This window comes from Centruroides sculpturatus, unplaced genomic scaffold (genome assembly GCF_000671375.1).
Source record: "Centruroides sculpturatus isolate CEXI.00-Female unplaced genomic scaffold, Cexi_2.0 scaffold122, whole genome shotgun sequence".
Taxonomy (NCBI): Eukaryota; Metazoa; Arthropoda; class Arachnida; order Scorpiones; family Buthidae; genus Centruroides; species Centruroides sculpturatus.
In genome coordinates this window covers 824,890-850,399 of record NW_019384345.1, presented here as the reverse complement: position 1 = coordinate 850,399, position 25,510 = coordinate 824,890, and the positions used below count along the sequence as shown (strand labels likewise).

General features: G+C 27.8%; 1 protein-coding gene across 2 annotated transcripts; it reads right to left on the bottom strand.

The window, feature by feature from the left end:
• Positions 1 to 316: 316 nt before the first annotated feature.
• On the bottom strand, positions 317 to 11,687 carry LOC111635447. 2 transcript variants are annotated; one of them, XM_023380411.1, is made up of 3 exons: positions 11,270 to 11,687; positions 5,214 to 5,271; positions 317 to 982 (listed from the first exon to the last, which is right to left on the bottom strand). In XM_023380411.1, the coding sequence occupies exons 1-3, from the start codon at positions 11,651 to 11,653 to the stop codon at positions 465 to 467; spliced, it is 960 nt and encodes a 319-aa protein (XP_023236179.1). In that variant the 5' UTR covers positions 11,654 to 11,687; the 3' UTR covers positions 317 to 464. The 2 variants fall into 2 exon arrangements, with proteins under 2 accessions (XP_023236179.1, XP_023236185.1); XM_023380417.1 differs by lacking the exon at positions 317 to 982 and adding an exon at positions 3,235 to 5,127.
• Between the last annotated feature and the right edge of the window lie 13,823 nt (positions 11,688 to 25,510).

Below are 25,510 nucleotides of genomic sequence, written 5' to 3'. Positions count from 1 at the left end.
ATAACAAAATTTTGAAATATCGTTGATTTATTTTATTTTGCAATATGTTTTATTACTACCGATTTCAAAAATAAGTTATTTTCTTCTGTGATTTAAAAAAATGCTTCAAAAAATAAAATCCGTAATTTCCTTGAAAATAAATAACAATAAAGTACATAGCTTAAGCCATTTGGTAGCATGCATTAAATATGTTTGATATTATTTAATGCACGTTATCAAATAGCTTAAATTTCAAATAAAATGAAATACGAAAGAATTTATAATTTTTCTTTATTTAGAAAGAATTTAAAGAATAGATATAGATNGATATCATAACATTAACAAATTCTTTAAAAAGTGTAATTAAAATTTAAATAACATTGAAAAATAATTTATTGAGAAACGAATAACAAAAATTAAATTAATGTTTCAAGAGTTTCGACAGCATTTTGCAAAGCGTACATTTGTTGCTAATATCATTTCTCTTATCCAACCCACTGTCGAATGCCACACTTGTTGGCGCAAATAGTTACGCCATCTTTTCTCAAATAATATTCTCCCTCTTCTGTTTTATACATAGTATTTCGTACGGGATATATATGCACTTCGATTACATATTTTAAATTTTCTTCATTAAATGAAATGCAAACGTCTTGTGTTCTGAGCACCGGAATAAAATTTATTTTATAATTAGTATGTGACAATTTAGGCTCTATTTTATTAGTCATTATATTATTTATTCCGCATCTAAATCCATCTCTTTCTGCACGAGTGGCAGAAATTCCTTTGATAGTAAAATTACTATTTAAACCAAAGTATACAATACTATGTTTAGAGGTGTTTAACATAGAACATAATAATTTTATCATTGTAAAATATGATATATTTCGTATGTTGTTTATTTCATGTTTTATCTCAAGTACATCATCATTATTTATATGTAATATATCTCCTGATAAATACACTTCTGAAGAAAGATCTTCTAATATTTTGGAATTCATATCTAATAAAATTGATATACTTGTATATTAATTTTTTTAAATTAAATAAAATAGTTGAAAACTATATTTAAAATAGTGTAATTGCTAGTAACATTATAAAGTAATATTTATTAATATATAATATTTTGAATTTTGATTATTGCGCGAAAGAGTCATATGACCAGTTTCAATTTTACCGACAGATCATACCCAATTGTAATCAGCAAACTTAACAGATTGCAAATGATATACTACGAAATTATACATAAAAAAGAATAACATCACAAAAACAGTTACTGAATTGGATAGCGCAAAGTCGACTGACACATTTCAGGACGCTAATCTATATGAAAATGAGGAGGAAAAAGAGTTGATACATGACGAGTCAAAGAATTTCATTGAAGCCATTTAAAAATGTTCATTTACAATGGAGTGTAACATAAACTTCAGATTGTAGTTTTTTATTCCAAAATATAATCTGTTGTAGACATCGCTTGAGATGGTAATTTAACATTTTTTTGACCAATTCAAAACGCAACGTAATTTTGAGCTGGATACTTAAGTTCGCAACAAAGAAAATATTCGGACAGTAAGGGAATTTTCTGAATATGGTTCACGTCGATCATGTTGGCTCTAATCTTGTATCCTAGATTTTTCGAATCTGATCTTATAAGATATCAAGTTGCACCTTACAAAGGCATAGTTTGTGTTGAAGATGAAGTATGCTTTTTAAACTGAAATTATCGTACATCGTCATCTTGATCTGCGGCATCGAGTTTTGATAATTTTGTGGATTGTTTAAAGTTAAGACAATGCATTGCAATTGAAGAAAGTTACCTTAGAGATGTTATCTATCATAAATATAAATTGCTTGCTTTGTTCATAAAATTTTGGTCACTTCATCTTTCTCTTTAAGTTTATAAAATAAAGATTGATAAAAATCATCAACGATAATATAAATTTCGTTATTGTAAAATGTAAAAGTCATACAAAACTAATAAATTATATAAAATGTATATTAAGAAGTAGAAAATGAAAAATCTTTAACTTAAATCTTAAACATTTTCTACTTCTTCTAAAAATCTATTTTCTAAAAATCTTAAACATTTTCTACTTCTTTTTCTAGATCCACAACAAATAATTGAATACGTATTATGATATCAAGGAAGTGTTTAAACGTATCATCAAATGCGGAATAACTTTATATTAATTTTTTTATAGTTATGAATTATAGATGATATTTTGTTGTATACTAAACTGAAATTATAGTATACATATATCAAACATCCCGAAACAACGTATATCCTGAAGTATATAAACATCTAAAATAACAAAATAATAAAACAGATAAAAAAAGTTGGTTAAAGGTTGCAAACGTTCGTTACTGTTAATAAATAATTCTCAGTGAGAGAAGGTGTTTTTGAGTACGTATAATTTAAAAGCAATTATTTTCACAGTTTTATTATGATTTTTTTATTTAAACAAGTTTTATATCAAGTCTTTTGGGCGTTAAGGTTAGCAACTTTCATCACGTGCAGAGCCATCACAACCTATCTAACACAGATCATTTTTCAAATATTAATAGTAGACTAGCATTAATTAGTAGGGATTGATCATCCTCTCTTCTAGGAGGAGGTCAACGAGTACTTTTGCTCGAATTACTTCGACCATCTTCCGCAACGGTCCCTTCTTTCTATCGAACCAGCGGTATGGTGGATTTTGGAATTGGAAAATCCAAGATACTGATTACCGGCTTGCACAAAATATGATTTAAGTGGTTTTCGACGGTGCTGAATTTAAATATTTAGTCCGTTTTTCAAGAAGTTTCATTCGTTGTCAGATGACCATTTGATATTCGGCTGTGAATGGAACAATTTCTTAGAGGTAACATTCGTAGTAATATAAATCAAATACTTATTCAAATTCTTTAGTACAGTACTTATAGTACGAAAGAATCTAGTATTCTTAATGTTTGTTGTTATTTTTTCCGAGCAACGCCGGGCTCTTCTGCTAGTAGATACATAAACAATCGCTTTAAATCAGTGGTTCTCAACTTTTCTGAGACCGCGGAACACTATTCATACACATTTTATTACACGGAGCATTAGCATCAATATATTCAAAAATTGATAAGCAATTCCATGTTTACTATTCTCGGAAAATAATGAATCAATAAACTAATAAACTTTAATATATTGAGTAAAAATTGAAACATGAAATTATCTACAATAGGAATAAATTTGAATAAATACTTTAAAATCTTTTCTTTCGTGGAACACTTGAGGTAGGTTTGCGGAACACTGGTTAAGAATCACTGTTTTAAATAATCGGACTATAAATCCGCTATTTATTTAAGGCGGATTTTGGTTGCGCATCTATAACGTTGTTAACACCGTTTTATATATTTTAAAATTTTTTCAAGATAATATCATGATTGGAAATTCTCTAAAATTCCCTCGTTACTTGTGACAATCAATTGGATAATAAATAAGAAATTGGAAGATCAAGCTACAGAAGTGATTCAGAAATAATAGTGATAAGTACAAGAAATATTTCGTTTTATACAGGTCCATAGAAACCGACGACCTGTAGGAAATTCTAGATGAGATTGGTAGATTATCGGTAGAAGTTAAACGACTTGATCATAATTTGGAATGGAGTTGTTTATTAAAAAGAGGAATTAATGCAGCGTTGCTGCAGTTTTATTAGCAATAATTAGGCCGATATATCGTACAATAATTAAACAAACCTGGAACGAATCCAAAGACAGATGATGATCCAGTCGAATTTGAGGATTCATACTCATGACCGTATTCACAAGTAAGGATCAAGAGTTAGAGTTGAAAGTTAACTAATTCACGTACTAAAAATAAGGTGAATGGTAGTTGGTTAATTTCTAACTCTTGATCGTTGGTTGTGAATAGAGCAGTCAGACATTTTTCTCCTCTAGAGCTATAAGTACTGTACATTTTATTACAATGTAAATATGATATTAATCCGTACATAATGTTTTTTAAGCATATAGGCCTATAAATATACTTTACGTTTTAAGCATATAAGCCTATAAATATGCTTTACGTTTTATGAAAGAAGTACAAATGAGTGAGTGCAAGTTACAGTTGAATGCCGTGACAATAAAGCAGGTTAGGGAGCATCTTGGGGAGAAATGGCAAAATAAATAGGGAGATTGGAAGACGAGGGAATGCTTGTATGAAAGTGGATGGGGGCACAGCACGATTGGTTCGTAAGAATATGTTTCCGAAGAAGGCAGATATGACTGTGTACAAGGGTGTGATCCTCCAACTCTATTGTATGGTTGTGAGGCATGGATGTGGAGAACGAAGCATGAGAGCAGAGTGATTGCAGCTGAGATGAAATATCTGAGGTGTATATGTAGTGTGACAAGAAGAGATCTGGAGAGTAACGAGGATGTGTTGTGTAGTGCGATGTGAAAGAGAATGCGATTGAACGAGTACGTCAAAGATGTCTGCGTTGGTTTGGCCACGTAGAGAGAATGTATAAGGTGTGTATGAAGTTGTATGTGGAAAAATATGGAGGAAAAGAGAGGGCATTGAAGACCGAAGAAAAGATGGGCTGAGCAAGTGGAAGAGTATCTGAAAGAGAAACAGATTCTAAGTGAAAGAAGGCGCCGACTGTCTGAAAAAAGTCATAAATGTGAAAGAAGCAAAAGAGGCACGTACGGATAGACAGAAATGGCGCAAGATTGTCAAGATTGTGTGAAAGTTGGGTGTGTTCTTGGTATGCTATGTCCTGTCCATATGATGTTCCTCGGAGGACTGAAGCTTGCAGGGTGTTATGCACAGGAAAGACACTTTTTTCTTGGCCACCCCTTTAGGGAATGACAGTATAGTAGTTATAGTTAATATCTTAAATAAACTTTTAATGCATTTCTATGTTTCAAACTTTTTATGACAAATTTCGTTTTTACTTTATTTTTTATCTTGTTTTTCTATCAACACATTTCTTCACATAATACTTTCGTGATATTAGTTTTGCAGCAATATTTTATATGCATAAATTTAACACAATAAGATTAGCCAGCGAATTGAAGACATAATTTGCGGATCAAATTCCTGTCTAACTGACATTGAAACCAGCCGTATATCCACTTTCTCTCGGCATTCTTGTTAACAAGTTAAGTCAAATCCTTTATTTAAGATTCACATTTATAAAATTACAATTTTAAAATGTTCTAAATAAATTATAATAGATTATAGATAATCATATACTTACCCGAAGGGAATTTATTTTGATTTCGTTCATAAAGAATGTTAGCTTCTTGATTCATATTCTACAGATTTAAATAATACATTTTATTATTTTATGTAAAATAAGCCAGTTCAGATTTGATTTAATTCTAAACCTAATTCTAAATTTTCAAAGTTTAGAATTAAGCTTTTATTTAATATGTAAGAAACATTTAAAAAGAAACCATTTACATAACGAAAACTTCCGTAAATAGACAGCAAATAATATTAAAATATTTCGATTAGTATTGATATAGGAGAATAAGCGAATTTAAATTCGCAGAAATTTTTGAAATATGAGACTTTTCATTGGAAATTAGATTTTGAAAACTAACAATTAAATCTTCATCGGATATTAAGTCTTCATCAAATTTATTAGAGAATAGCCCGATAAGTTTCTAACCAATTAATCGTCGTCCTGCTTCATTAGTAAATAAATGAACGGTATCGACTTGTTTTTTCCTTGTTTTTCTACTGTAAGTCTAACAAAAAAAAAATATTTTTTATCTTATGATGCAAACATATTTTAATCGTGCTTAAACTCGTAGTTTTACTAAAGAATGACTTTTTTGAATCTGTTGTTAAAATTTCATGTACTTTTCTGATAGCTTCTCATTCTCTAAGAGAGATTGATATCTCTCTTAGCTGAGCTATATCAATCTCTTTCTTTTATAATCTCATGTTAATTTTTCTATTTCTTATTCTACAAATGTATGTCATAGTAAGTTTTAAAAAGAATACTAGAAAATCATTCTAATGGCGTTTCCATTCAAGCCATTTTCCTTGAATTAAATTATATTTGATGCGCTAAACATTTAACACTTTAATTCTTACTTTTCAATTTGTCATTTAATTTGATGAGCAATTCCGTTTTAGTGAAAAGAGTAAATGCTGTTAACCAGAAAAATCTAGCAACTAGTTGCGTAACTTTCCTGCTAAGAGTTGAAATTGTGTATGACGTCATTTGTTATGAACTTTTATTTAAAAATTTTCTATTATTATTAATTGAAATCTCTATTAAGTGCGATACAATTGGAGATATGACACATGATCTCTCTATCTCTCCGCCTCTTTGAGCTTTAACCACCAGAATTTAATATCGTTTCAATCTTCAAAACACAAACCTACATGAAAAATTTCAGAAATTTTCGACAAAAGACACAGGAGTTATTAAGCTTCAAAAGTGGGTGAATAAAGTCGTGCTCCCACCCACATACACAAACATCCATACATACAAGAGAAACCCCCAACTTCTTTTTACATTTCTCAACGTTTCAATATCACCGAGTCGAAAAATGTAAAGATTTTGGGGGGGGGTCATTTTCGATCGATAGCCATACTTTCCCTCTTTTACATAAGCCGAGAAAATAAAACAATTGAAGTTTTTATTTTGCATATATTTAACGTTAGATAGTGACACATTGCTATTTCATAGTTAAAAGAGATAAATTTGCCTTGTTTTGCTAAATCTATTATTATTAATTTATTGATAATAATAAATGAAAATACTTAAGCAAACAATAGTCTAAAAGAGGGTCAGCATGAAAACATGGTTGCTGTGCTCTAATACTTCAGATCACTTTCGACCTAAACTGTTTTTTTTTCATAATTTCTCAATAAATTCCAATCAAAAGGAAAAGATGCGAAATGTACTGTATAGTAGTACTCATGTTAATGAGCGAATGCACAACAAGGTAAATGGAACATTTATTTTAAATTTTGTATATAAAATATCTGACCGTTTATAAAAGTCAGTTCAATTTTACAAATGACTGATTAATAGTGAATTGTAGAAATAATATCTTTTAGAATTTATCAGATATTTTAGATTTAAAAATCATATTTCTAGAAAATTAAAATATTTTATTAATTTTTTTTTTCTATTGTCGTATTGATTAGGATTTCTTTACAAGAAAGGGTATGAAGAAATGTTCTTAGATTTTACTGATTTCTATTATGATCTACTTATGATAAATATTTATCATAAATACTTGTTTATAGGCCTAAATATGAAGAATAAAGATAATAATCAGAGAAAAATATTTTTCTTTTATCAATATTAATAAATTAACTTTAAACATTATGTGGCTTTAAACATATGACTCATCTAATTATTTTTATGACCAGTCGAGAAAATTTTTTATATTAATATTTTTAAAAAAAAACGAAAAATATGATGAACTCATTGATGTATTTAGCTTCAATTTACTGTACTTTACTAAAATATGAATGCCAAATATATTGATTGATGTGAAAATATAATTTAAGTTATTTTAGCAGTCTATCATATAAATTTGTTCATAGGACCATTACCATATTTATGAAAATATTACTATTGTATAATTACTCAAATGTTAATATTAAGCTATTCAAGTTTAATTAGTCCTTTTGGATTAGTTAAACTTGATACAAGAGACGTATAATATAGAAATTTGAAATCAATCCATGATGATTAAATAGCAATGCGATTGTTTTCAGAATATGCTATTCTTCAATAAGTCGCCATTACAAGTTTTACGATTAATTTTATTCAATAGATCTAAATAAGTTTACAGGACGTTTCACGACATAGTCAAAACTGTAAGAATAGATTCCTTATTGGAAAACAAGTTATAAAGATTATATAAGCATATACCCGAATGACAACATCCGCATTTAAACAGGTAGCCTACATCTTGTTTACAAACAAAGAGAAATTTACAAGGAACTGGATCACCAACACCAGAAATACACATATTTGGATTCGAGAAAACCCGCATGCTATAGCGGTAAACTTTGACAGCGTTTTGAGATTAAGATATTGTATGTTGTTATTGATGGCCAATTGTTCAAACCTCACATTCTCCCAGTCCGACAGGAAAACTGTACGAATACTTTATACATAAAACTCTGCCATCCTTCTTAGCAAAAACCTTTTGAATACATGATGTCATATGTAATATCAGCTTGATGTAACTCTGTCACATTTCTTTCTCGGTGCCAAATAAAATTCTGCAGTATGATGAGAATGAGAACAACTATTTGTTAATTTATTGTAGAAAGGTAAAAAAGCTACTGTAAAACTTTACTGTAAAATAAATTGAAGTGCCATTTCTTAAAATTTAGTAAATTGTTTTTCTTTTACTTTATTAATTTATTAACAAATTAAAATAAATAGAACAAGTTAATAAATATTATATAACTAGCAGACCCCGCCACGCCTTGTTGTGGCTCAAAATGTATCTATTATAAATGTATACATTGGTGTTACTTTCAGTTTTTACATAAATAAAAAATCAGGTAATAAAAAATACTGACAAAATATATTTCGCCACTAGCGCTAGCATTGAAATATTTGGAATATAAATGCTTATATTTTAAAGTTTTCAAGTCAAAAATCAAAAGATTGTTTCTTATAGATATTTAAAAGTATGTGAAACTATAAAAAATAATTCAATATAATATATCGTCTGATTAATTAACATAACTTTCACTGAATAAATTATTAAAATAGAAATTTTGCGTTTTCATTGATAACTATTAATAATTAAGGCAGCACTTTTAATAGAATAATNCCTTCTTAGTGTACATTCTGTTGACGTACCCTATTAAAATGCAATCAAAAATGCAAAAAACCGCATCTAAAATAGTATAAATAGAAGCAGAGTTCTTTACGGTAAGCCTTCCCCGTAAGGCTTACCGTAAAGAACTGTCCATCCCCCATGTTTAACGGAATAATATACAGCCTATGTCCACCCTGAAGTTCCATTCTAAATATTGGTGAAAAAATTTTTGAAATCGGATGAGTAGTTTTGGAGATTACCTGCTGCATCCAAACTTACTTACATACAAACATTACCTCTTTATAATATTAGTATAGATTTCTTTGATTAATAATTTATTAAGATAATTAAGTTCATTAATTATTCTAGAATTCGAAGTATTCAAATATTCGAATTCTGCTTAATATTCTAATTCAAGAAAAGAGATGCTTGCCCATCTCTAAAAAAGAAAAATTACGGAAGTAACTTTATCGATAAAATCTAACATTGTACGAGTATAAAATCAATTAAAACATTACAGTTGGGAAACTAATTTAAGCTATTTATAAAATTTAAAAAATAGAATTATATATAGAAAAAAAATAATAGCTTAATAATTACGATACAATGCAATAGCGAAAGCAGCATCACTGAAGTTTTTAACTATCATGTCATAGGCTTAGAATAAAGTCTACGTGAAAAAAGACGAACACTCATTTCCATGTTCGAAACGCTATATTGAGAAAGCAATTAACGAATGAACATCTTTATAAAAAAATCTTTACGTAAAATATAAATGTATCAAATAAATACGAGCATTTATGAATATTTTTTATACATTTCATGTGCATATATTTTTACATAGAAGTTGCAGATACATGGGGATAAAATCTGGGAAAAAAATTCAGCAACAAGTTGATTAACTTTTCCGGCAACATTTAAAACTGAGAATGTGGCACCATTTGTTATGATATTTTATTTTAAAAACTTTTTACATTTTTAACTATTATAAAATGGCAAAAGGCTTCATTTGAGGGTACGGATGGCTTTTATAAAAAATTATAAATGACCTAATAACGAGTAAAATCGTTATTAAGTCCGACACTACTGGAGATACACACGATCTCCACTATCTCCCAATCCTTCGACCTTTAAATTAACCAAAAAATTCAATAGCATTAATCCCCCTAATAAACAAACCACCCTACAAAATTTCAGAAATTTTCGACAAAAAGGACAGAAGTTATTAATCTTCAAACAGGATGAACAAAATCGTGCCATACATACACACACTAACATCTATACATACAGAAATTGCCCTCGAATTTTTTCTTATTTCTTTCAAGGTGTCCTAAGTCCAAAAATGTAAAACTCATGACCGATCGCCATGCTTTCCTTTTGTTATATATAACAGAGCTGGGAAAGTAAAACTGGGTTCTTCCTGAAAAATATTGGGACGCTTCAATTTCAAGAGAAGCAATACATGTGTATTTTATTCTGCCAGTGACAGAATACATTTAAAATGTCAGAAAAAGAATATTACTTCTAGGAACAGCGTTTAGAATAAATTCTTCCTGTCACTAGATAGCAGTCGGAAAAAATACGGGACAATCCCAGAAAACCGGGACATCAGGCAAACCTGCAAACACTGTATATATCTGATACATTTAAAAATAAAATCACAAAATAATTACATAACTTCGTTATTTCGTAAATTCCATATCAAGTTTAAATAAATATACATAATTCAATGGACAATAAAGACTTTGCAAAATATTGAATAATATTTTATGAACATTTCTATATTCTAAAAGTATTTATTTAATGAACATAACAAATAATTTAACTTAAAGCTAATCATGAATCTATTATAAACATAAAAATTATAAATCTCTAGATCATAGATGAAGTCAATATTTTTTAATAAATACTAATAATAATCAGAGTTCACTCAATGTGGAATGAAAACAACTGATTTCATTGACGATTAATTTCATCATAAATTAATCATAATTTCACGAATCCGAAGATTTGAAGATAATTTTTGAAAAATAAAATTTTATTTCTCTACTTTTATGATACTGGCTTCACATTGTAAACATGTTGGAAAACATGTAACTAGAATCATATGTGATTACATGCACATACATACGCGTAAATTCTACTGTAATTATATTGATTTGATTATACTTCTATTTTACCGCATGAATTTTGAAATCAATATTTATTAGCAAATAGTCATATGTACTATCCAAATTAATTCAATATAAGCGAATAATATTTTCAAAAATAAATTTTTTATGCTTTTTTTATATCATAAATAATTTTGTAAACAACATATTTTGTGTAAATCGAACATAAATTGATTTTCTTATTATTTTTATGAAAAATCTCAATTATAAAATTAGCATAGACGTAGTATAGCTATTATGTTGAACATAAATATACCGGCAAAAGAAAAATTTCATAATAATTTGAAATTTATTTTAAATAGAATCTTGCTAAGGAATGTAAAACTTGCCTCAAACTCAAAGCTTACGTCTGTTTTATTGCTAATATCAGTCGAATCAATTTCGGACATAACCGTAGTTTTTGATTCTTTACTTGAATTAATGCCCAAATCAAAATTTTCTTTTTTACGAGCATTTCTTTTCTCAAAATTAGAAAATTTTCTTCCTTCATCTTCCATTCGTACGCTTTCTTCTCCATTAATACGATGATCGAATGTAAAGTGTTGTTTTTCGTTATTAATTTGCGGATAATTGTCAAATTCTTCCTTAAGTAATGGCTTGATTTCATTTCTATCTGATAACGTTTTAAAAGTAAATTTCCTTATTTGATTAAGAAAATATTGAAGTTTACCATTCATTTCGCCGAATAGAACACAATCCTCAACAAAATACATCAATTAAAAAGTTTTGAAAATTCGAACATATCAGCCCAAAACTCTCAATTCATATAATTCTATTACAATTTTTACAGTTAAATTTATAATTAATTTAAATTTTTGAAAACAATAAATATTATTTTAATTTATTAAACTTTAAGTTTTAATTTTAAAGAAATTCCTTAGTATATTATGTATATTATTAGGCTTGCCAGATAATGGCTTTAAAAATGAGAACGAAATAAACGAATTTTTATTATGCGATAGAGTTAAATATCTTTGATTATATTATATAATAAATATCGGTTTGTTGAAAATTTATTAAATTTAAATAATACACGAGCAGGGAAAATCGGCCATTCGAATTTTGAAGAAATCGAGATGAGTTGGACTACTCAATATAAGCCAGGGCGGTTTTTTCAACCTGTTTCTAATCGTGGCACCCCATCTTGATAATTTTTTCTTGCGGCATCCCTACTTCTTTATCAATGTAAAGTCACAGCGCTTTTATTACTTTTAATATTACACATAAGAAGCTTATATCACTGCTCGGTAGTATATGGCGACACCGAGGCCCACCAGTGGCCGAGTGGATAAAACCACTGAATACTGATAATTGGTTGCGGGTTTACGTCTCATCAACAGGCTAGCCAAGTGGATTTTCCGGGTTTTCTTTGCACGTCTAAAACCTAAATAGTTATGGGCTGCATTCCTCTTTGTCAGATCGCCCGATTGTTGTGTTGTCTTCTTCCATCAGTCCATTTTCCGCACCGCTGAATTGTCGTTGTGGCATCCCAGTTAATAATAATAATTATAGATAAAGGACAATATGAGGTAAGCCCCAACAAAATTTCTGGGTGTGCCACTGGTGTACATCCAGAAAGTACGTACTTATGTATGTTGTAAGTTCGATTCGTGTATTGTGTTAATTGGATTGGATTAATGAAGTAAGGCAACGCAACATATGGACGATCTGCCAAAGAGGATGCTTCTCGTCCTCGAGAAGCATCCTCTTTGGCAGAGGAACCTTATATGGACAATTGGTTCCTTTTTAGGAGTTAGATACGTGAAGAAAACTCAAAAAATTCCACGTAAGTAGCCCGTTGGTCAGGCGTGAACCGTCGACTAACTACTAGTGTTCAATAATATTATTTATTCGAACACTGGTGGAACAAGTTTTAATTGTAATTTTATAATAAAAATTTAGATTACTCGGCTCGACGTCCTGTCCTACTGGCGCCTCTAGAAATTTTCCTTTTCCGAGGGTCCCATACGCCCCTGGTTCATACGTTCTCTTTTTGAACGTAAAATTTTTTCCGGACCGATTTTTATAGATATATTAAAAATACAAAAATAAAAGTAGATTGAAAATGTAGGCGGTCTTTCTTGTTATAAAATAATACTTGTAAAGATTGAATATTTATATTATGTTAATTTTTTATCGTTCCTTAAAAGTTTCTTAGATGTTCTTAGATAATATTATATAAGCCGATTTTTGAAATTCTTTACAAGAAAAATTTGTATATCAGAACAAAGAATGATCAACCATCTGAGTAAAAATAAGAACTTTTTCGGGATTGATCATAAAAATATCATTTATTTATTATTATCAGAACAAGAGTGATACATCCACTGTGTCATTTACTTTCTTCCAATCTATCTAATGATCTACCACATATCCTTCAATGACAACCTAAGAATCTAAGATAGCTCTTACTCGTTTTATACCATTTTTAAAATAATATTTTTAGTTATTTTTAAATATTTAATAAAATATATATTCACGGTATTCGGCCGATTTATTTATAAAAAAACGAAAAAACAAATATTCCCACTGAAATCCTCCTCAAGCATATAGGAAATTGTTGTATTCACCAGAGAAAAATTTCAGAAATTTAAGTTATACAGCATATTTTAATCCCCCATGATCAATAATCATCTTACAATACTGGGCTCTATTTTACTTGCAATAAAATTTTCAAATGATATATATACTAGACAAATGATTAATATAATTTTTCGTATTATATTATAATGCATTTATAAATATGCAAATTTATTAACTCAGGTTTTCGACAGTATTAATAAAGAAACTCCATTAATACAGTATAAAATTTTATTATGAAATTATATTATCAATTTCCAGCTGAAATGCTATTTGTATTTTATATTTTAAGTAATTATTTTCAAATTTTACTTCTTACATATTAGATTATTTATAACAGTTACGAACCAACGAAAGTAATTTATTTTAGTTATATTTTAAAAGAAAGTGTTAAATGACAAGAAAACAAAATCTTATTGTGTGATCATTATTATTATTTTTATTATTATTTTCTATTTAGTCGATAAAATTGCCAGTCACGACAGAATAGCACTTACTGATTTTATCTCCATAAAAATGATTAAAATTGCTTCAAATAATGAGGTCAATCTTTTGTCCTACATTAAATAATTATAATATGTTCAAATTATAATGTTTTAATAGATATACTGTATTTATGTAGAACAAAAATTAAGCTTTCAGCAGGTGCAAAAACATTTTTTGAATAATATTTTTACATTTGAATGTCTTGGAAAATTTTTTAAAACAATTAAAGTAAGAAATTTCTAAATTTTATTATTTTTTATAATTGCTATTTATCGCAGTAATTTGACAGATGCATCAATTTAAAAATGAGAAAAATAATGAAGTTTTCGCTTTATTGAAGATAATGGTGAAACGTTCCAATGGATATGTAATTGAGTTATCTAATAAAGTTTTGTCTGAAAGATAGCTTTAAAAAATAATTATTATCAGTTTGTGTAGCTGTAAATAATTATTTCCACAAATATAATTGAAATAGTATTGTTTTTACGTTACAGATAGACTAAAATGGTTACTTAATAACTTTGTCATGCTTGGTCAATGTGAATCTTTATGTAAAAATGTATTTTAATTAGTTTTAGTATATCAATGTTATGTTAAAAGGAGAGTTTATTTTTTTTTATTTTTGCATTTGTTTCATGCTTAAATTCCTTATCGATAGTTTTGAAATTAGTATTAAATTTAATCGTAACTGAAGAACGTTTAAAATCGTTGGTTGGTGAAAAACATTTACCTACAGTTTATTATTTCAACTTTAAAATTGTAATACGTATTCATGCAGTAAATAAAATATATTTGATAACTTAAATTATAGACGTAAAGTTTTTCAAATTTTCGATTTAATTACTGTATCTTAAATTGAAGAAGGAAAAATTAATTTGGCATCATATTTTTGCCCGGTTTTTCTATCTTTCTATAGACATTTAACAATAGGGCCTATCTGAAAATTCCGTTAAGAATTTCAAATTTTCAGAATGTTACACTTTGTACAATTCTATTTTTATAAATTTTATTCTTTATTTTATTTTTTTCTAAATATAGCTGTAATAATCTGTTATGTTAATGAACATTCAAACCTTCGTATGATGAAAGTGATACATATCTGAAACAAAAATCATAAAATCACGTTAATAATTAAGATAATAAAATATATTAAGCTTTAACTATTATAGACTTTAACAATATTATTTTAAAAAAACTTGAATTCATTATACACTTATAATGAACAGTTTTTATAATTGTTACAGGAAATTTTATGTGGAACATCAGATTAAAAAATGAACACTGTCGTCTATTTTTCTTAGGTATATTTAAGATGGGTGACTTCCCTAGTCTGAAGTTTTCTTCTTGCAAATTATAAAAACGTAGGCCTACATCAGTAGAGCGGCTTTAATATAGCTGAATAAACAAACCAATAGCATCGCCCGTTTCATTTGAAACAGGCTATGCTATTAGTTTGCTTTTCCAGCTCTATTAAAGTCGCTTTACCAAGAAACGCACCCATTGTAAACATTTATAATAGATGAATGTTGTTTCAATATATAAATACAGTATGTCATGTTTAACTCAAATTTATCGTATTTAATAATCATAAAAATTCTTTATATATTTGTTTGTTCTCAGAAATTTATTCTTTAAATTGTTAAATATGGAAATAAAACATAACGCAATAGAACTGTTATATGTTTACAACAATACGTTTTCATTTAGATTTATTGTAGTCTTAATATAAAAATTCTCTTTCAGATATAGAATATTCTATTTTTAGGAATTAGTTATTCCGGTAATGCTTATTTTTGCCATGACATTTGCAGTTTTGATTACATAGAATGACTTTATGCAAAAATGAGTGAGAGTATAAAGAAAATATATATTATGAAATAAATTAATTATACATTAAACCATATAATTGCTCATTACACAGAGGTTTTGCTATATTTTCTAAAATCTATAATGTTCATAAAATATTCGGAAAAAGGTTTTCGACCTTGATGCTTTTTTTTTCTAAAACTTAACATCAAACAGAAAATAGAGAAGCTAACTTTAGTATAAAATAGATTTAAAAACTTTAAGAAACTAGTTTAAATTTGGGATAATTTAGATATAAATAATAAAGTTTTAAGAAGATTTGAGTAGATCTACAATCAGCATTTCTCTGTGATACGAGTATTAAAAGGGATAGAGTCTCGACTCTGCCACTATGGACAACTTAATCAATTCTTTATTTATCATGGATAGAAAGCAGATGTTAAAATTTGTTTTTGAAATTTTTCTAATTCTAATATTTGTAAAATTTTACAATGTAAATGATAACATAAAACAAATAAAAACTATGGATAAATTTAAAAATTAGATAACATATTTTATNTAAAATTTCATTATTATTTTTATCTTCTTTATACTATATCTTTTAAAATTATCTGTTTTGCTGAATCAACGAAGGTCAAGTAATAACAATTCAATAATACACTCTGATCCATTTATTATGTGCATCCTATGTCTTTAAAGTTCCATGAACTGCTGGAAATATTTTGCGAATAACTGAACTAACAAAACAAAACAAAAAAGGAAACTAAATATTTCTACCTTGCTTAATCATACATTCTTAGCAATATTCATGAAGAATTCAAGTAATATGATTTACTATTCGTAAATAAATTTTTGCGAGAGTGGCTTATCTGTTTAAAATGTAACTAGCCCGTCGCTAAAAAGCGCATACCATACATAATGCCATCTATGGTCACTCAATGATCTCACAATCTCGTATACGCGATCTAGTAATTTTGTCCGGATGAAGAAAGTCGTGGATATCAGTTGCCGGACAATCAAATGTGTACCTATACATATGTATATCAGTAAAATGCACAAAATATGTGTTTCGTTAAAGTATCATTAGACTTTCACAGAGAAACAGCATAGTAAACTAGACAATACTTTTTCCATTCTCTTCGTTTCTATTAAATAAACTAAAATGCAATTTTTTAAATTAATAATTTTTAAAAAATCATAAAATGGATAAGTTTTAATAAAATTGTAAAATTTNTACAGACGATACTAAACTCAATTTACCCACCTAAACGGTCCGTAGCGTGGCGCTGGACGGCGGAAAGTAGTTCGGCTGCCCGATGACGTTTTACGTAATTATAGGAGTTTTTTACCGTTGTTTACAGATACCGCCACAATTTTTTCGCCGTCTTATAGGAATCGTAATTATAGGAACCCGTCTTATAGGGGATCTACTGTACTATAAAATGTGCCAATATCCAATTACTATATCAATAATAATGATATAATTACATTAATCAATTACACATAAAGATAAACGATATACTAAAAGGCATTATCATATTTTCTATCCTGGCATTTTAAGATATTATTTTGTTTCCGTTGATATCTTTATACGAATTTATATACAGTCGACCCCCCTATAAGATATAGATACGTTCCAATTTATTAGGAATCCGATTTCTTACAAGTCGTTCCAATCACAGCTCGACACGTATCAAGTTTACGGACTACGGCTGATTGAAAGGTTTTCTTCCATAAAATTAATCGATTCTACACTAATCCGACTCAACATTTCCAAAATACGTATATTTTTTCGTAGTTTTATAGGAATCGTAATTATAGGGACCGTAATTATAGGGGGGTCGACTGTAATAGATATTTGATAAAGGAAAGTATACTTGCAACTCAAATTTTATTTAAGTATTTCAAAATTTTTTTGATATTAATTTAAAGAATTGAATAAACTATTAAATACCGTAATAGTAAATAACCATATAAGCCTGATGATTTCATTGTTATAATTATCAAACGTATCATACATCTTTCCGATTTCTTTAATTAAAACTTAATATCCCGGAATGCATTTCGTTTTTTACTAGCCCTCTTCACCGGGTTACATATATAATTCGACAATTTGGTATTACTGTATAATTAAAATACATATAAGAAAAGCTAATAAAATGAAACACAATACTCAGATAAATCGACATTTACATTACTATACACTCATTAGATACATTGTAACGATACTTATAAAAAAATCCTTAGTAAAATTTATGTAAATTTACCAAACACTGTAACCGTACTTAATGTTAATTTTCTACCTCATATATACTGATGTGTGATGTTCAGTTCTTAATGTTGCTTTCATTTTGGTACGTTCTTTATCTTCTTTTTCTAGTTCAATACACCACAAAACCAAAAGCCATCATACTTTACATCATACTGTAGGACACACCATCAACACATTATGGTATAAGGTATGATGGTTTTCGGTTTTGTGGTGTATTGTAGTGTCCTGCGATGGTATCGATGTTCGATGATTCATCGATGGATTTAAACGATCGATCATCGATCATCGATGTTTCAAATCCATCGATAACGCTCTACAACAATGATTGAAGCAGGATGCAACCACTCAGAAAATCAAAATATAGTGGAATCTGTGAAATGTAAAGTTTTTTACCACACTGCAATACTAGTTGAAGAGTATATAAAAGCTTTTTTGCATTTTTTAAATATTATAATTGGACTTTGGTGGACTCCAAAGGTGTCTGCGGTCCCACAAGGATAAAAAAGTTAGTAGTGTTTTTTAAAATAGACGATTTAAAATAATATCTTAAAAAATTGTGAATTAATGCATTTTGTATTTTAAATACCTTGTGTTGAAGTATTTAGTATTTTGTAATAAATTGCTTTCCTTCAAGTATTTTGTATTTGATATTTCAAATACTTTTTCATATGCATTCTGTATTTAAAATACTTTAAAAGTATTTGGTTCCAAACCCTCAGAAAGATACTATCTTTCCACGAAAACTACAAGACATGTACGAGTTGTAGTTAGTGTCTTGAGATACTATCTCTTGATTTTCTAAGTACTTGACATATTTTTAATTCTTGATTTTCTAAGTATTTGACATATTTTTAATTCTTGATTTTAAAAGTATACAGCAGATTTAATGATTAAAAATGTTATTTTTTAAAGAAATTTTAAGAAAACAGTAAGAAATTTGAATTTATTTGATATTTTTAAGTACTCGATTAACTGTTCCAGCAAAGTCAGTTCCATCCGAACGTTTATTTTCTAAAGCTGGTAGTGTAACGAAAAAATGTCGCAATATAAAGCCAAAAAATTTGGGAAAATTAATTATTTTGCATGGATGAGCTACTTCACTGGATAAAGCAGAAATGAATAGCCTATTACTTAGGCTACATAGTTTTTCCATGCAACTAAATTTATATTTACATCACCAGAAACTTTTATTGATTTGTAGTTTTTATTTCTATTTGTTTTATTGGGTGTATCTCCTTGTTTTAAATTTATTTCGTTTTTCAATTCAGTTCCTTTTAACGTTTACTGGCTGCTGTGTATTAATTTGGATTTTGATATTATTTTGTAACTTGGTGTTTATATTTGTGTTTTTCCTCCCTGGGTACATTAATAATTAATAATAATAATAATATTAAAGAAAAAAATGTCATGAAAAGTGTTATTTTGGCTGAAACATTTATACTAATTGAGATTTACTCCATCTACAAGTATGCAATCCCTTCCTCCATGTATACAAAATTGTTGATATAACATCGATGATTCAAAAAAATCGATTATGACCATCGATGTTCGATGGTTTAACCATTGCAAGACACTAGTGTACTGTATTTGGTATGTAATGGTTGTATAGTAACGTAAATGTCGATTTATCTGAGTATTGTATTTCATTTTTAGCTTCTTTTATGTTTATTCTAATTATAATACCAAATTGTCGAATTGTATATGTAATCCGATGAGGAGGGTTATTAAAAACAACCGAAATGCATTCCAAGATATTAAGTGTTAATTAAAGAAATCGGAATGATGTATGATAAGTTTGATAATTACAACAATAAAACCATCAGGCTCATATGGTTATTTACTACTACGGCATTTAATAGATTAACAGACTAAAAGCTTATATCGAATGAATAAACCATCGTCATCAAACAAAATTTGGAGTAAGATTAATGCCATTTTTAATGCATAACAATCAGAAAATATTTGGTAGAAGCCTATAAAAGCAGAAATACAAGTAAATAAAATTAAACAAATAATCGATTTCTTAACATTTAATAAAAGTTAATTAATTGTATTACAAAGTTTATTGATTTTGATATTTATGTATTATCGATGTTCATTAGTCTATATATGCGAATAAAAACAGTTCCGTGTTCTTTACAAAGTAGAAGAAAACAATGGCGGCTCGTGGCATGCAATACGGGGACGATGTCTCAGGAAAGCGTGCGGCACGCAACCCTAATAGAATAGTTTGATCGTGTATAATATTTTGATCAGCACTGGCTTTTATAAAAACGTAAATTTAACTTAAAATTAAACACAACCAGCGCCTATCAAAACATTATACGTAATTAAAACTATTTTATTACGGTTACGTGCGGCGTGCCTTCGTGCGACAGCATTCCCTATTTGACGTCGCAAGCCACTACTGAAACATAAATTAAAAAATTATAAGATATGTTTAAACTGTTATAATCTATTTGAAATTTCCGACATTTCTGCAGGAAACCTGAGATTAAAAAGAAATACATTACATGACCTCATTTGATGTAATGCTTGAATTTTCGAAGTTTTATCTGTTGCTTAGTTACGCCGGTCGAGAGATACATATTTAACATCCAGCACATCGGCTTCATTATATTCTAGGAAGTACTATAAATACTGAATTTTTAATTTGAATTTATTGAATTTACTGAATATAATAAATTTTAAAATAGAAATACAGTAATTTCATGTATTAATTTAATGAGAATAAAATATATTCATTAGTTCGGTTTATATTGTTTATTTTTTTAATTATTTAGTAATGATATACAATAAATATTATAATATTAGCATTAAAGAATTAGTCATTAATGGAATAACGCAACGCAACAAGTGGATGATCTGCCCATGGAAGATGCTTCCCGGGAGGACTTTCTATGAGAATCTGGTCTCTTTAGGTGTTAGACATGTAAAAAAAGCCTGGAAAACTCNCAATATGTACAAAATAACAGTAAATTTATTGTTATTTTCTATTAAGACAAATTAGATGTAGTAGATACATCTGGAAATTGAAACCTGTAGATTAATATATTTTAAATTTCAACGCTTCACTAGATATAAATTTCCATTAATACATTTTATTATTTTATATAAAATAAGCCAGTTCAGATTTGATTTAATTCTAAACCTAATTCTAAATTTTCAAAGTTTAGAATTAAGCCTTGATTCATATTCTACAGATTTAAATAATACATTTTATTATTTTATGTAAAATAAGCCAGTTCAGATTTGATTTAATTCTAAGCCTAATTCTAAATTTTCAAAGTTTAGAATTAAGCTTTTATTTAATATGTAAGAAACATTTAAAAAGAAACCATTTACATAACGAAAACTTCCGTAAATAGACAGCAAATAATATTAAAATATTTCGATTAGTATTGATATAGGAGAATAAGCGAATTTAAATTCGCAGAAATTTTTGAAATATGAGACTTTTCATTGGAAATTAGATTTTGAAAACTAACAATTAAATCTTCATCGGATATTAAGTCTTCATCAAATTTATTAGAGAATAGCCCGATAAGTTTCTAACCAATTAATCGTCGTCCTGCTTCATTAGTAAATAAATGAACGGTATCGACTTGTTTTTTCCTTGTTTTTCTACTGTAAGTCTAACAAAAAAAAAATATTTTTTATCTTATGATGCAAACATATTTTAATCGTGCTTAAACTCGTAGTTTTACTAAAGAATGACTTTTTTGAATCTGTTGTTAAAATTTCATGTACTTTTCTGATAGCTTCTCATTCTCTAAGAGAGATTGATATCTCTCTTAGCTGAGCTATATCAATCTCTTTCTTTTATAATCTCATGTTAATTTTTCTATTTCTTATTCTACAAATGTATGTCATAGTAAGTTTTAAAAAGAATACTAGAAAATCATTCTAATGGCGTTTCCATTCAAGCCATTTTCCTTGAATTAAATTATATTTGATGCGCTAAACATTTAACACTTTAATTCTTACTTTTCAATTTGTCATTTAATTTGATGAGCAATTCCGTTTTAGTGAAAAGAGTAAATGCTGTTAACCAGAAAAATCTAGCAACTAGTTGCGTAACTTTCCTGCTAAGAGTTGAAATTGTGTATGACGTCATTTGTTATGAACTTTTATTTAAAAATTTTCTATTATTATTAATTGAAATCTCTATTAAGTGCGATACAATTGGAGATATGACACATGATCTCTCTATCTCTCCGCCTCTTTGAGCTTTAACCACCAGAATTTAATATCGTTTCAATCTTCAAAACACAAACCTACATGAAAAATTTCAGAAATTTTCGACAAAAGACACAGGAGTTATTAAGCTTCAAAAGTGGGTGAATAAAGTCGTGCTCCCACCCACATACACAAACATCCATACATACAAGAGAAACCCCCAACTTCTTTTTACATTTCTCAACGTTTCAATATCACCGAGTCGAAAAATGTAAAGATTTTGGGGGGGGGGTCATTTTCGATCGATAGCCATACTTTCCCTCTTTTACATAAGCCGAGAAAATAAAACAATTGAAGTTTTTATTTTGCATATATTTAACGTTAGATAGTGACACATTGCTATTTCATAGTTAAAAGAGATAAATTTGCCTTGTTTTGCTAAATCTATTATTATTAATTTATTGATAATAATAAATGAAAATACTTAAGCAAACAATAGTCTAAAAGAGGGTCAGCATGAAAACATGGTTGCTGTGCTCTAATACTTCAGATCACTTTCGACCTAAACTGTTTTTTTTTCATAATTTCTCAATAAATTCCAATCAAAAGGAAAAGATGCGAAATGTACTGTATAGTAGTACTCATGTTAATGAGCGAATGCACAACAAGGTAAATGGAACATTTATTTTAAATTTTGTATATAAAATATCTGACCGTTTATAAAAGTCAGTTCAATTTTACAAATGACTGATTAATAGTGAATTGTAGAAATAATATCTTTTAGAATTTACCAGATATTTTAGATTTAAAAATCATATTTCTAGAAAATTAAAATATTTTATTAATTTTTTTTTTCTATTGTCGTATTGATTAGGATTTCTTTACAAGAAAGGGTATGAAGAAATGTTCTTAGATTTTACTGATTTCTATTATGATCTACTTATGATAAATATTTATCATAAATACTTGTTTATAGGCCTAAATATGAAGAATAAAGATAATAATCAGAGAAAAATATTTTTCTTTTATCAATATTAATAAATTAACTTTAAACATTATGTGGCTTTAAACATATGACTCATCTAATTATTTTTATGACCAGTCGAGAAAATTTTTTATATTAATATTTTTAAAAAAAAACGAAAAATATGATGAACTCATTGATGTATTTAGCTTCAATTTACTGTACTTTACTAAAATATGAATGCCAAATATATTGATTGATGTGAAAATATAATTTAAGTTATTTTAGCAGTCTATCATATAAATTTGTTCATAGGACCATTACCATATTTATGAAAATATTACTATTGTATAATTACTCAAATGTTAATATTAAGCTATTCAAGTTTAATTAGTCCTTTTGGATTAGTTAAACTTGATACAAGAGACGTATAATATAGAAATTTGAAATCAATCCATGATGATTAAATAGCAATGCGATTGTTTTCAGAATATGCTATTCTTCAATAAGTCGCCATTACAAGTTTTACGATTAATTTTATTCAATAGATCTAAATAAGTTTACAGGACGTTTCACGACATAGTCAAAACTGTAAGAATAGATTCCTTATTGGAAAACAAGTTATAAAGATTATATAAGCATATACCCGAATGACAACATCCGCATTTAAACAGGTAGCCTACATCTTGTTTACAAACAAAGAGAAATTTACAAGGAACTGGATCACCAACACCAGAAATACACATATTTGGATTCGAGAAAACCCGCATGCTATAGCGGTAAACTTTGACAGCGTTTTGAGATTAAGATATTGTATGTTGTTATTGATGGCCAATTGTTCAAACCTCACATTCTCCCAGTCCGACAGGAAAACTGTACGAATACTTTATACATAAAACTCTGCCATCCTTCTTAGCAAAAACCTTTTGAATACATGATGTCATATGTAATATCAGCTTGATGTAACTCTGTCACATTTCTTTCTCGGTGCCAAATAAAATTCTGCAGTATGATGAGAATGAGAACAACTATTTGTTAATTTATTGTAGAAAGGTAAAAAAGCTACTGTAAAACTTTACTGTAAAATAAATTGAAGTGCCATTTCTTAAAATTTAGTAAATTGTTTTTCTTTTACTTTATTAATTTATTAACAAATTAAAATAAATAGAACAAGTTAATAAATATTATATAACTAGCAGACCCCGCCACGCCTTGTTGTGGCTCAAAATGTATCTATTATAAATGTATACATTGGTGTTACTTTCAGTTTTTACATAAATAAAAAATCAGGTAATAAAAAATACTGACAAAATATATTTCGCCACTAGCGCTAGCATTGAAATATTTGGAATATAAATGCTTATATTTTAAAGTTTTCAAGTCAAAAATCAAAAGATTGTTTCTTATAGATATTTAAAAGTATGTGAAACTATAAAAAATAATTCAATATAATATATCGTCTGATTAATTAACATAACTTTCACTGAATAAATTATTAAAATAGAAATTTTGCGTTTTCATTGATAACTATTAATAATTAAGGCAGCACTTTTAATAGAATAATTTAATTAAAAACACAATATTGTTTTTTAAATTAAGTAATTACTGTATTAGTTAAACATACATTAAGCTTATATTACATTTTATCAAATCCCTTCTATTATTTGTTTGTTCGTAGATTAGCTATTTCTATCTTGAAAATCGTTATAAAATCTTAATTAGCAACGAAGATTTGACATTATCTTTTAAGATAATTAATTGATCTATAGAATCTTAAATTATACTTATGTATGAAAATATATAGGCCTATATTATATTGAAAGTGCGTGCACAGTGTCTTCTAAACATAACTTCTAAAGATGCCATATTTTGTAAGATCGTACGTTATGTTGTCAATAAATCAGTAATTTAGTTACATTAAATTTATTCATGATTATTATGATTATCTTTATTGTTCTGTTTATGAATTATTGAATAGTGATTTGATTCTAATAATTTCTTCCAATCCTGACTTAAGAATAAGTACTTTACTTAATTGGTAACATTTTAAAGTATTTTGGTTCGCAGGATATTTTTTAAAAATTCTAAATATAGATACAGACTAGATTTTTATACAGATCCCTTAATTAAAAATGCTGCTATCCATTTGAACACAAACTCGAATCATTAAACAATTAAAATTTCATTATTATTTTTATCTTCTTTATACTATATCTTTTAATCGAATTTTGAGTAAAAAATTCATATCTCTGCATTACAAAAATGATATTTATTATATTATAA